Source organism: Crotalus tigris, unplaced genomic scaffold (assembly GCF_016545835.1).
Source record: "Crotalus tigris isolate CLP2741 ecotype Arizona unplaced genomic scaffold, ASM1654583v1 scf7180000017666.379230911805:20528666, whole genome shotgun sequence".
Lineage (NCBI taxonomy): Eukaryota > Metazoa > Chordata > Lepidosauria > Squamata > Viperidae > Crotalus > Crotalus tigris.
In genome coordinates, this window is record NW_024096552.1 from 3253882 (window position 1) to 3267388 (window position 13507).

A 13507-nucleotide genomic window follows, 5' to 3' on the forward strand; every position below is an offset into this window, starting at 1 on the left:
ACTGGATTTGGCATTTTGTCTACCTATCGAGTCCTTACCCAGGACCTGGGATAGGCAGATGTGGATGTTTGATGGTATTACAGATATCGTCGCAGATGGAAGCAGTTCCTAGTAAGGCCGCCTTTTGCAATTGACTAATAGTGAATTTGTCAATGCCAATGGTGTTCAAGTGGTGCTCCAGTTGTTTTGGGATTGCACCCAAGGAGCCTATTACTATTGGTACTACCCTTGCTTGCTTTTGCCACAGTCTTTCTATTTTTATTTGTAGGTCTTTGTATTTTGTTATCTTCTCCAGTTCTTTCTCGTCTATTCTGCTGTCTCCAGGCACTGCCACATCCACTATCCAGACTTTTTTGTCTTTCTTATCGACAATTGTTAAGTTGTTGTTGTTGTTGTTATTATTATTATTATTATTAGTAGTAGTAGTAGTAGTAGTATTATGCCTTTCAACCTCATCCAGCCCACTCAGCACAAAACACACGAAAACGGTCACTAAATGGACTGTTGTAAGTCGGAGAAAACCTGTACTGCCTGGGAAATTATGATAGCGTAGGGAAGGTTGATCCATATAAATATCTGGCAATTTTGGGCTGCTGAGGCAACTGTTCTCAGTCTTTGCGACTTTAAAATGTGTGGACTTCAACTCCCAGAATTCCCCAGTCCACACATTTTAAAGTTGATAAAGTTGAGAACTACTGAGCTGAAATCTCTTTTCCTGTTGGGGTTCATCCTTCCTTTGTTAACCTCCCTTCGCCTCTTCTCCAGCAGGTCGTCGGAGAAGGCGGAGATACCGGCCCGGCTTCCGAGCTATGCAGGAGATCAGAAAGTATCAAAAAAGTACTAATCTACTTATTCCCAAGCTACCCTTTTCTCGTGTGGTAAGTTGATTACGCACCCTGTTTTTTCCTTCCACGCGTGAGCTCCTTAGATCCCACTGTGTCCAAAATGAGACTGTTATTTATCTAAAATGTTTCATGCATTGGTGATGTTACCTGTTCTGTCCCAGCCGATGTGAGTCCTTGTTAAGCTCACAAGGGGAAACCCCTCTTTCAAACAAGCAAGCTGGAACTGCAGGAAAAAACCGATCCCCTTTGATTATTCACAGACCTGAGTCAATGTCCAAGGCAAACAAACGCAGTTCACAGAAACTCGATCCTCCACATCAGTGGTTCTTAACCTTTTTGAACGAATCGCTCCCTTGAGCCAAGGAGGAAGTTGTCATCGCCCTCCCTCCCCCAACATAACCCCTCAGTCACAACATAGGAAATAATTCTTCAATTTATGCAAACACTTTTTCTGTTTTCTTTAAAATTGTCATCTGGACATATCAATGCAAATGATTTATTTCCAGTCTTTTTCCCATATCTCAACTGTGTGAAAATTTTTAGTGCCACCCGTCACTTTATTCCCAAACTTCGTGATACACGTATTTCATTATTATCTTATTTATTCAAGACACTTAAATGTAATGACCATTGAAAACAAAGTTCAATTGCAAGAAAGTGAAATGCCCAAAAAGAAAAACAGTAACATTTAATGATCGAATTACAAGTGAAATTTAAGATCCAAAAAGAAATATAAAAAGGGCATAAGAACAAACCACAATGCAGGGACTAAGAATTTCAAGACGAAAACTCTGAAACTAAATTAAGATTCGAGGAAAGTATATATAATCACGCATACTGTAAAAAGGATTAAAAAGACACAAAGAAAATATAATATTGAACTGGAGCATATGCTAAAAAAGTACAATACAAAGAGACACTTCCTCTTCTCAGCCATGTTGAGAGGTCCTCAAAATGAAAGGCACTACCTGCAAATTAAATTTTTGATTGCACTGGAACACTAGAAAAACACACGTGGCTGTCAATAAACCTAATTTCAACAGTTACATTGACATTACAGCTGATGTCACAGGGGACAGCCACTCAGCATGCGATGTTTCGAAAGAAGCACTTCCCCCTCCATCATTGCCCATTCTGGCCAATGGCGCGCCATTGTATGGGTAGAGGCTGCTGTGCAACGCGCATGAAGATAAGCGATGCGTATTCACATATGTACAGCGTTCTGTACTGAAGCTAGCTGGAGGAACATTTGAAAACACAATTCAATCCACTAATAGCGAGTGATCTGATGTTTTTGTACGACAGATATACAGTGATTCACTGTACGAAAAAGTCTCAAAAGTGTCCCCAAAACTTCTCACTCCATCGCCCCCATATCGCCCCCTTTTCGTTCCGTCACCCCCCTGAAAAACAAAATTGCCCCCTGGGGGGCGATATCACCCAGGTTAAGAACCACTGCTCTACATGAATGGTTGCCTTCAGCAACCAGCACCTCCCACATCTTCCCTTTTATTATGTAGCCAAGGTGTGGCTTCCTAATGCCTTCTCCTTTGCCTTTGGAGCCGCCCCATTGCATTCCTCTGTCCTACTCTCTTTTCTTGTTGGCGTTTTCGTGCATCCTGGATATCTCCCAGCTGTGATTCATCACTGTCCGACTCAGGCTCCCAGTACAGCGGTGTCTCAGTCTGAGCGTGAGTAGAGGGGCCAGGCTCCTCGTCCGACTGTAAGTCTTGGAGCTCCTTAGAGCCTTCCTCTGACTCTGATCTCACTCCAGGCCCCTCCTCACCCTCCTCCTCTGATTCCTCTGACTCAGCTGCCGGGTCCACTGGATGGCGAGGAATCACAACAATTCCACAACCTTTTCCCCTCCCATCCTTGTCAATCGTCTCCTTCCTGCCGTTGTTGTCGTTAGTATGCCTTCTAGTCGCTCCCCCGTGCTCATTTTGGGCCGCACATCCAGATCCAGTGTCACAGATGCCCTTCCACTGCTGGTCTCCTCTTTTCTATCCCATTTGTCTATCTGTTGCTCTTGTCTGCCACTGTATGTCCTTATGAGTCCTGTTTCCTCCAATTTCCCATCACATTCAGGTGTGTGCGGGTGTGCGTGCACACAGCCCTGCCTTGTTCCTCCGTCCTGTCTGTCTACAATCAGCTGGGCTACCTGCCAGCTCGCTCCTGAATTCAGTTCCTGTCATCCTTGCCGACCCTATCCTTCCTAATGCTGTTGCCGTAGATGCATCTGCCGACTGTCTCCCCATGGTCATTCTGGGCTGGGCGCCCAGATCCGGCACTATCAGTGCCCCTACACTGCTGCCCCCCTTCTCTTTCTTACCCCGTTGATCCACCTACTGTTCTTGCCTTCCACTATCTGTCCCTCTGGGCCCTATTTCCTCTGGTTTTTCTTCGTGCCTGGATGTGAGCACGCACAGACGCATCCTGTCCCTCTGCCTCATCCGCCTGCGGTCAGCTAGGCTACCTGCCGACTCGCCCTCAGATTCACTCCCTCCCTTCTGTGTCTGTCTGTGTGTTCTGTATATATGTATATGTGTATATATGCGTGTATGTGCTTTGTATTTTAACTTGACTGGTCCTCGCCCTTACAACCATCATGGCATCTTCGCAGTCATGTGATCAAAATTCAGGGGCTTGGGAATTGGCACGTATTTACAACAGCTGCAATATCTCAGAATCTTGGGGATTGCCGTTTGCAACCTTCCCAGCTGGCATCATCATCATCACCATCATCATCATCATCATAAAGTTGGAAGGGACGTTGAGGTCATCTAGTCCAACCCCCTGCTCAGGCAGGAAACCCTATACCATTTCAGACAAATGGCTGTCCAGTCTCTTCTTAAAAACTTCCAATGTTGGAGCATTCACAGCTTTTGGAGGCAAGTTGTTCCACTGGTTAATTGTTCTAACTGTCAGGAAGCTTCTCCTTAGTTCTAGGTTGCTTTGACTAATTTCCACCCATTGCTTCTTGTCCTGCCTTCAGGCGCTTTGGAGAATAGCTTGACTCCCTCTTCTTTGTGGCAGCCCCTGAGATATTGGAACACTGCAATCATGTCCCCCCTCGTCCTTCTCTTCGTTAAACTAGACATACCCAATTCCAGCAACCGTTCCTCATATGTTTTAGCCTCCAGGCCTCTAATCATCTTTGTTGCTCTTCTCTACACTCTTTCTAAAGTCTCAACATCTTTTTTACATCATGGTAACCAAAACTGGATGCAGTATTCCAAGTGTGGCTTCTTCTCCTGCCTTCAGGTACTTTGGAGAATAGCTTGACTCCCTCTTCTTTGGGGCAGCCCCTGAGATACTGTAACAAGCAAATTCAATGGGGAAGCCAGATTCGTTGTTAAAACTGTTTTCAACAACCAGGTTGAAAATGTTCATAAAATAGGGCAGAACTCACTTAACAACCGCCTTTCTTAGCAATGGAAATTCTGGTCCCAATCGTGGGCATAAGTTGAGGACTACCTTTACATGTGTCTGTGTGTGTTTGTTTATGTGTGGAATAAATTCAGTAAATCTAAAATAGCATTTAACGTCCTTGAACTCTTCTATGGTTCCCAGTGGAAGATTTTATATACGCATACTCCTTGATTTACGGCCACAATTTGAGCCCAGAATTTTTGTTACTAAGTGAAACATTTGTTTGGTGAATTTTGCCCCATTTTATGACTTGTCTTTCCACAGTTAAGATAGTAACACAATTGTTAAGTGAATCTGTCTCTCTCTCTCTCTCCCCCCCTCCCCCCGCATTGACTTTGTTTGTCAGGTCACAAAAGGGGATCACATGGAAACACACACACACACAGAGAGAGAGAAAGAGAGAGAGAGAGAGACTGCAACCATCATAAATATGAGCCAGGTGCCAAACATCTGAATTTTGATTATGTGGCCCTGGGGATGCTGCAATGACCGTAAGTGTGAAAAACGGTCATATGTCGCTTTTTGCAGTTATCATTATAACATTAAATGGTCACCAAATGAACTGTGTAAGTCGAGGACTACCTGCATTTTGGTTTAAAACCCACACAAGTGCAAACACATCACAGCAGATGGCAGCACCTACCAACCTTGGCTGATCATATTATTTATATAAGAATTCTTAAACATGCAGACTAAGTGAGAAATTTAATACATATAAAATTTAATATCTATCTATCTATCTATCTATCTATCTATCTATCTATCTATCTATCTATCTATCTATCTATCTATCTATCTAGATATATATATATATAGATAGATAGATAGATAGATAGATAGATAGATAGATAGATATAGATAGAGAGAGAGATAGGATAGATATATAGATAGATAGATATATAGATAGATAGATAGATAGATAGATAGATAGATAGATTTATAGATATAGATAAGTATAGATAGAGATAGATAGATAGAGATAGAGATAGGTATAGATAAAGAGAGAGATACAGAGATATAAAGATATATATATAGATAGATTGATAGATATAGATAGAGAGATAGGTAGAGATAAAGAGAGAGATATAGAGATATATATAGAGATAGATTGATAGATAGAGAGAGGTAGAGAGAGATACAGAGATATAGAGATGTACGTAGAGATAGATAGAGATACAGAGATAGAGAAATAGATATAGATAGAGATACAGAGATATAGAGATAGCTAGATAAATAGATATAGGTGTGTATACAGTATATATATATATATATATATAGATAGATAGATAGATAGATAGATAGATAGATAGATAGATAGATAGATATAGATAGATAGATAGATAGATAGAGAGAGAGAGAGAGAGATATCTCAGAGGAAGGTAAACCTTTCCTTCTGCCAGGAACCAAGCTCAACACAGTCCCACATTGGCTGGGAATGATGGAATTGGCAGTTCACATTGAGAGATTAGCTGGCTGAAGAGAACTGCTACTCATACAGGTAATCCTTGACTTACAGCAGTTCACGTAGTGACTGTTTGACCTTACAATGGCACTGAAAAAGGCGACATGACCATTTTTCACACTCAGGACCGTTGCAGCACCCCCGTGGTCATGGTATCAAAATTTGGATGCTTGACCACGGACTCGCCTTTACGGCGGGAGTTGCAGTGTCACGAGATCACCTTTGGCAACCTTCTGACAAGCCAAGTTCATGGGGAAACCCAGATCCACCGAACGACTGTGTTGCTAATTTAACAACTGCAACCTGGAACAAAGGAAGCTCTTCTGAGGTTACCTAGTGATCTCTCCCCGTTTCCTTCCCACCCCTCCATAGGTGCGGGAGATCTGCCTGGAATATACCCGAGGGCTTGATATGATGTGGCAGGCCATGGCACTTCTTGCCTTGCAGGAGGTAAGTGCTCAGGCGGGGCTGAATGTTGAAGAGGTCTGCTCTCAGGAACAGCAATGGGTGACATCCCCCCCCCCATTCCCCGTTCTTATTCTTTTCCCTGTGAGCTTCTGTGAGAATGTCCTCGAGAGACAGAAGCAGACTAGACAAAGGTCTAGTCATACGTCTCAGAAGGGGACCCTCTCTAATTTCCTGGATTGTAAGGGTAAAAGGGGTGGGGGGAGAGATATGATTTTAGACATGCACGATTGATATCACCCCTTCGAGGTAGTCTAGACAAGAAGCAGCAACTGTGGGTATTAACACTGTCTTTATTATAAAGCTGCCTTCTATTCTATTCTATTCTATTCTATTCTATTCTATTCTATTCTATTCTATTCTATTCTATTCTATTCTATTCCATTCCATTCTATTCTATTCTATTCTATTCCATTCCATTCCATTCTATTTATTCCTTATTCTATTCTATTCTATTCCATTCCACTCCATTCTATTTATTCCTTATTCTATTCTATTCTATTCTATTCTATTCTATTCTATTCTATTCTATTCTATTCTATTCTATTCCATTCCATTCCATTCTATTTATTCCTTATTCTATTCTATTCCATTCCACTCCATTCTATTTATTCCTTATTCTATTCCATTCCATTCCATTCCATTCTATTTATTCCTTATTCTATTCCATTCCATTCTATTTATTCCTTATTCTATTCTATTCCATTCCATTCCATTCCATTTATTCCTTATTCTATTCCATTCCATTCCATTCCATTCTATTTATTCCTTATTCTATTCTATTCTATTCCATTCCATTCTATTTATTCCTTATTCTATTCTATTCTATTCTATTCTATTCTATTCTATTCTATTCTATTCTATTCTATTCTATTCTATTCCATTCCATTCCATTCTATTTATTCCTTATTCTATTCCATTCCACTCCATTCTTTATTTTATTCTATTCTATTCCATTCCATTCTATTTATTCCTTATTCTATTCTATTCTATTCTATTCTATTCTATTCTATTCTATTCTATTCTATTCCATTCCATTCCATTCCATTCCATTTATTCCTTATTCTATTCTATTCTATTCTATTCTATTCTATTCTATTCTATTCCATTCCATTCCATTCCATTTATTCCTTATTCTATTCTATTCTATTCTATTCTATTCTATTCTATTCTATTCCATTCCATTCCATTCCATTCCATTTATTCCTTATTCTATTCTATTCTATTCTATTCTATTCTATTCTATTCTATTCTATTCTATTCTATTCTATTCTATTCCATTCTATTCCATTCCATTCCATTTATTCCTTATTCTATTCTATTCTATTCTATTCTATTCTATTCCATTCCACTCCACTCCACTCCACTCCACTCCGCTCTATATTAGCTATCTAATATCTATATTAGATATTTATCTAATATAAATCCTCCTCATTCTATCCACCCATTTCCCCTCAGCAGCAACTCTTATCTCCCTGTCTCTCTTCCTGCCTCTCTCCCTTCTGCCCAAAACTCTTCCCTCTGAATCTATGTCATATTCTGTACCATTTGCGCACGAACCACTTCAAGCTGGCTGTTCTCTGCCCAGGACAATGTGGTGCCAAGTGCTTCGTACGTCCCTGCCTGTTACTTTGGAGGAACATCAGGGGGACCACAGGGGCGGAAGATGGATTTGGTCATGGAGGCAGCAAATGTAAAGCTAGGAGAGTTTTCCGCCTTGGGAGCTTGGGAGAGGGCACAAAGTACAACCTGTCAGGAGGGGTAAAAAAAAGGCTCCCAAATTAAACCTATAATTACCGTATTTCCTGGCGTATAGGACGACTTGGTGTATAAGACGACCCCCGACTTTGGCGCCGATTTCCATGCCTAGAAAGTCATCTTATACGACGGAAACTACCATAATTTTCGGCGTATAAGACGACTCGGCGTATAAGACGACCCCCGACTTCGGTGCCGATTTCCATGCTTTAGAAAGTCATCTTATACGCCGGAAAATACGGTATGTACTGTATGTCCTCTCTCTCTCTCTCTCTCTCTCTCTCTCTCTCTCTCTCCTTTCCTTTCTCTCTTTCTCGTGTCTCTTACATCTCTTTGTCTCTTGTGTTTCTCCCTCCCAAGGCAGCTGAAGCCTTTTTGGTGCATCTCATGGAAGATGCCTATCTGTGCACCATCCATGCCAAGCGGGTCACTCTCCATCCCAGGGACATCCAGTTAGCTCGACGGATCCGTGGCATCGATCAGGGCTTGGGATAAGCTCCGTTCCCCTGGCTGTCCTGGCTGAAGAGGTTACTTTCTGAGGCCCCAAAGCTGCAGGGGAAGCACCCCGCAACTGCTTTGGAGGAGGAGACGACGACCGAATTTACACCCCCACGCTCCCCTATTTCATGGATTGCGAATCTCAGCCTGGCCTCGTCCTCTTGCTGGAATTCCCAAAGAGGTTGAGCTCTTCTTCCCTCTTCCCACCCACCGGCCTGCTTGGAAGGTGACCAGAGATGGGGCTCTAAAAGACGAGAGAAGAAACGAACGGCCTAACTGCCAGGAAGGACGAGTGTCGTACAGTAACCCATGTTTCAAGTTCTTCCGCCGTCTCTGCTTCGAACGGAGCCACATGCTAACGATGGGGACTGAAAAATTGCTTGCTGTTTTAAAATTTGCCCTGTATTTTTGCACATCAGTGTTCAAAATAAAATCTTTTACGCTTCTTATTCTTCGGGATATTGCTCGCTGCTCGTCCCTTCCCCTTCCCTTCTTCTGTCCACTATTTGATTCCCATGATGCCCTGCTGGCTGGGAGTGATGGGCTTTACCCTATTGCAGTGATGGCGAACCTTTTAGAGACCGAGTGCCCAAACTGCAACCCCAAACCCACTTATTTATTGCCAGGTGCCAGGTGGGCGTGGCCCACTGGATGGGCATGGCTGTGGTGGTCATGGCAGACTGGGTGGGTGTGGCCAAGGTGGGTGTGATCACCTCAATGTTTCTTGTGGGGAGGGACGCCTGTGGGGGCTGGGCAGGGTTGGGGGAGATCCAGGGGGTCTCTGGCAGGTGGGGCGGTGGGCAGGAGGCTCATCCTGCGGGGTGAGGTGAGGCAAGGTGAGGCAGGGTGGGGCTGCCATTGTCACAGGGCAAGATGAGGCAGGGGCCGGGGCGGCTGTTGCCTGACACCATTGGCCCCCGCGCACAGAGGCCAGCAAGCGCATGGGGGCCGACAGTGTCCGTCAGCAGCCACAGTCTGCCGGCCCGTCGACCGACACACTCTGGGGCTCCGAAGCCTGCTGCTAGCAGTTCAGAGAAGCTGCCTCTGAGCTGGACGGCCAGCTGACAGCTGAGGAGCCGATGCAGAGGGTCGTGCCCGGGAAAAGGAGAGCATGGGAGGGGGGGAGGGAAACCAGCCATGCTGGGATGCATCCGGCCATGTGGGACTTGGCAAGTTAGCAGGCGGCTGGTTGAAGAGGGACAGTTACCATCTCCAGGGCATGGTGCGTGTGCCCACAGAGAGGGCTCTTTGTGCCACCTCTGGCACGCATGCCATAGGTTCGCCACCACTGCCCTATTGACTTTACTTACTCCTTCCACCTTTTTTAATTAAAGAATGCAATTCAATAATTTTCATCATATCCAAACCAGCAGCTGAACAGAAACACTTCCGAAGTAATTCCTATTTCTTATGATTCACACATAACTACTCTGTTTTGTTTCTGTTATTTTTCTACTACAACGCTGCCGTTAGCAAATGCATCTTTTTTTTTAAACAGAATGTTATTGAGTTTTATAGGGTTGGGAATAGAATAGGGATTAAGGTTTAGGGTGGGGTTGGAATCAGGATTGGTGTTGTGGGGGGCGGGTTGGAGTCGACATTGGGGTTATCCCCCAATAGCATTTTCAACCTTTAGCAAACAGACTATTGTCTGGGTACATATGTTAACAATAGTTGATATTGTAATAAGTAACTGTAATAAGTGTAATAAATGCTAATCATAAATAGTATCAATTAATTAATGTATATCATTCTTCTTCTAACATCACAGTGATGGCGAACCTTTTAGAGACCAAATGCCCAAACCTCAACCCCAAACCCATTTATTTATCGCAAAGTGCCAGGGCTGCATCAGCATTGTGGTGCCCTCAGGGGGGGGCATGGAGGCGCCTTTGAGTGCCGCCTCTGGTATGCAAAACTGGGTGGCGTGAAAATGGGCCACCATGCTGCAAGGTGCAAAAACGGCCACCGCCGCACTTAGGGGTGCAGATACAAGGTGCTGCATCAGGCAAGAACGGGGCAGGCCTAGTGAGTATCACGCAGGCACTAGCCCCACCCCATTTGCAGTGCAAAATGCTTCCCCTTCCCTTTTCTTCCAGTCCAAGAATGGTTGGTGAGCTCTGCTCTACCACCTCTACTCGAGCCTGCTTTGCCTCCTTTGTGTTGGGTGGGGCTCCTGGTCCGGGCAGCGGTGGCGTCCTGATGGATCTGCTGCTGGTGGTGGTGCACGCGCCAACAGAGAGGGCTCTGAGTGCCACTTCTGGCACGCGTGCCATAGGTTCGCCACCACTGACATCACATTCATTTCTCACTAGAAGACCTCAAAGGTCCTTTCCAAATTAGAATAGAATAGAATAGAATAGAATAGAATAGAATAGAATAGAATAGAATAGGAGCTGGAAGGGACTTGGAGGTCTTCTAGTCCAGCCCTCTGCTCGAGCAGGAGAACCTATACCATTTCAGATAAGTAACTGTCTAGTCTCTTCTTAAAAACCTCCAGTGATGGAGCGCCCTTGATTTCTGAAGGGAAGCTGTTCCACTAGTTAATTGTCCTCACTGTTAAGATCTTTCTCCTTAATTCCAGGTTATTTCTCTCTTTGATCAGTTCCCAACCATTGTTTCTTGTCCTGCCCTCTGGTGCTTTGGAGAATAATTTGACCCCCTCTTCTTTGTGACAGCCTCTCAAATACTGGAGTACTGCTTATCATGTCAGCCGTATTTCTTTTCTTTAGACTAGCCAAACCCACGTCCTGCAGTCGTTCTTCATATGTTTTAGTTTCCAGGCCTTTGGTCATTTTAGTTGCTCTTCTCTGAATTTTTTCCAAGGTCTCAACATCTTTTTTGTAGTACAGTGACCAAAATTGGTTGCAGAATTCCAGGTGTGGTCTAAAGCGGTACTAATACATCGCATTATCTTGATTCTGCGCCTCTGTTTATATAACCCAGGATTGTATTAACTTTTTTGGCTGCTGCTGCACACTGCTGGCTCATAGTCAAGTGATCGTCCAGTAGGACTCTAAGATCCCTCTCACAGTTGCTGTTTTTGAGCGAGGTCTTGCCTAATCTGTACTTAAACCTTTGATGTTTTCTGCCTAAATTTAAAACTTTGCTTTTCTCCACAGTAGAACTCATTTTGTTGGATAGAACCCATTGTTCGAGTTTGTCAAGATCTTTTTGGATCCTGAACTTGTCTTCTGGGGTTTTGACTATTCCTGCCAGTTTAGTTTGATGAGTTTCCTTTCAATTCTCTCATCTAAGTCATTGATGAAGATATTGAAGAGTACTGGGCCTAAGATGGAGCCTTGTGGTACCCCACTGCTTACTTCTCTCCATGTGGATGTAGTACCATTGAGGACTAATCGCTGAGTACGGTTTGTCAGCCAGCTACAGATCCATCTGATGGTGTTGTTGTCTATCCCACCTTTTTATAGCTTGTTAAGCAGCAGGTTGTGGTCTACTTTGTCAAATGCCTTACTGAAGTCTAAGTATACTATGTCCACAGCGTTTTGCTGGTCTACTAGTTTATTCACTTTATCGAAGAATGAAATAAGATTGGTTTGGCATGATCTGTTTTTGACAAACTCCTGCTGACTACCGGTTATAACTTTGTTAGCTTCTAGTTGTTCGCAGATCTGTTTTTTGATTATCTTTTCCAGGATCTTCCCAGGTATTGATGTTAAACTGATTGGTCTGTAGTTTCCTGGGTCTGTTTTTTCCCCCTTTCTTGAAGATGGGAACCACATCCGGCCCTTTTCCCATCCTCAGGTACTTCTCCCGTGCTCCAGGATTTTTTAAAGATGTGGTGCAATGGTTCTGAGATAACATCTGCCAGCTTCTTCAGAACTCTGGGATGTAATCTGTTGGGTCCCGGTGATTTATATTCGTCAAGGTCGGATAGGTGTTCTCTTGCCATTTTCTTGCTTATTTTAATTTTTGTTTCTAGTTTCTCTTCTTCAGTAGTAGTAGTAGTAGTTATTATTATTCACTCAGTTGATCAAGCCAGCCCTCTCTTTCCCAGTGAATTGTTTAGGGACCTGCCAAGAAAGGCTCAGAAACGACAGAGTTAAACAGAGAAGTCAAGAAGGACCTTGGCACCAACTCCTCCCCACCCCAGTGTGGAGAATTTCTGCAAAACAATAAATTACAGTGTGGAGATACTGTGTCACTTCTGATAAGCCACAAGGCCAAAATTCTAGAATTGCATCCAGCATCAAAAACCGCAAAGAAATAAAATAGTAAACCCAGCGGAAGGAAGGGCAAAAATCAACAATGCAGCTAAGCCTTAGCTGCTAAGGATTCCCATCACTCACCTGATGTGTCTTAGCTCTTCTACAGGTAGTCCTTGATTTACAGCAGTTTGTTAGTTACAGTGGCACTGTAAAAAATGACTTATGACCGTTTTTCACATTTATGACTATCGCAGCCTCCCAGGGGTCATGTGATCAAAGTTGAGAGACTTGGCCACTGGCTCATATTTATGACGGTTGCAGTTTCCGGGGTCACGTGATCAAATTCAATGGGGAAAGTCAATGGGGATGTCAAATTCACTTTACGGCTGTGTTATTAACTAAACAATTGCAGTGATTCGCTTAACAACTCTGCCAAGAAAGGTTGTAAAATGGGGCAAAACAACAAGTGTCTTGCTTAGCAACAGCTCCATTGTTATAAATTGAGGACTACCTATACTAGGGGTAGGCAACCTTGGCTCTTTTATGATGCATGGACTTCAACTCCCAGAATCCCTGAGCCAGCATGGCTCAGCTTGGAAACCTCTCCCTTTCTCCTCAGCGTAGCTGGCTCAGGAATTCTGGGAGTTGAAGTCCACGAGTCATAAAAGAGCCAAGGTTGCCTACCCCTGACCTATACTGTAAGTGTAATGGGTGCAAACACCTCTTTCTTTTCCAGATGGTTATGGAGATTCTCAGTCATTCAGGCCGTGGTTGTCCCAAAGGTGCTTTGGGGGAACCAAAAGGCAACTGGGCTTTGTTTTTCCTTGAAGACATTTTTTGGATGAGAAGCTAAATGTCTTAAAAAAAAACAGCCCCTA

The 13507-nt window shown here is 43.5% G+C and overlaps 1 protein-coding gene across 1 annotated transcript; it reads left to right on the top strand.

The window, feature by feature from the left end:
* Positions 1–749: 749 nt before the first annotated feature.
* On the top strand, positions 750–8909 carry LOC120305028 (histone H3-like centromeric protein A; the record flags this gene model as incomplete). The annotated part of the gene is made up of 3 exons (XM_039336337.1): positions 750–878; positions 6112–6189; positions 8323–8909. Coding segments are annotated over 3 exons (342 nt in total), but the record flags the coding sequence as incomplete, so codon positions are not given.
* Positions 8910–13507: the final 4598 nt, after the last annotated feature.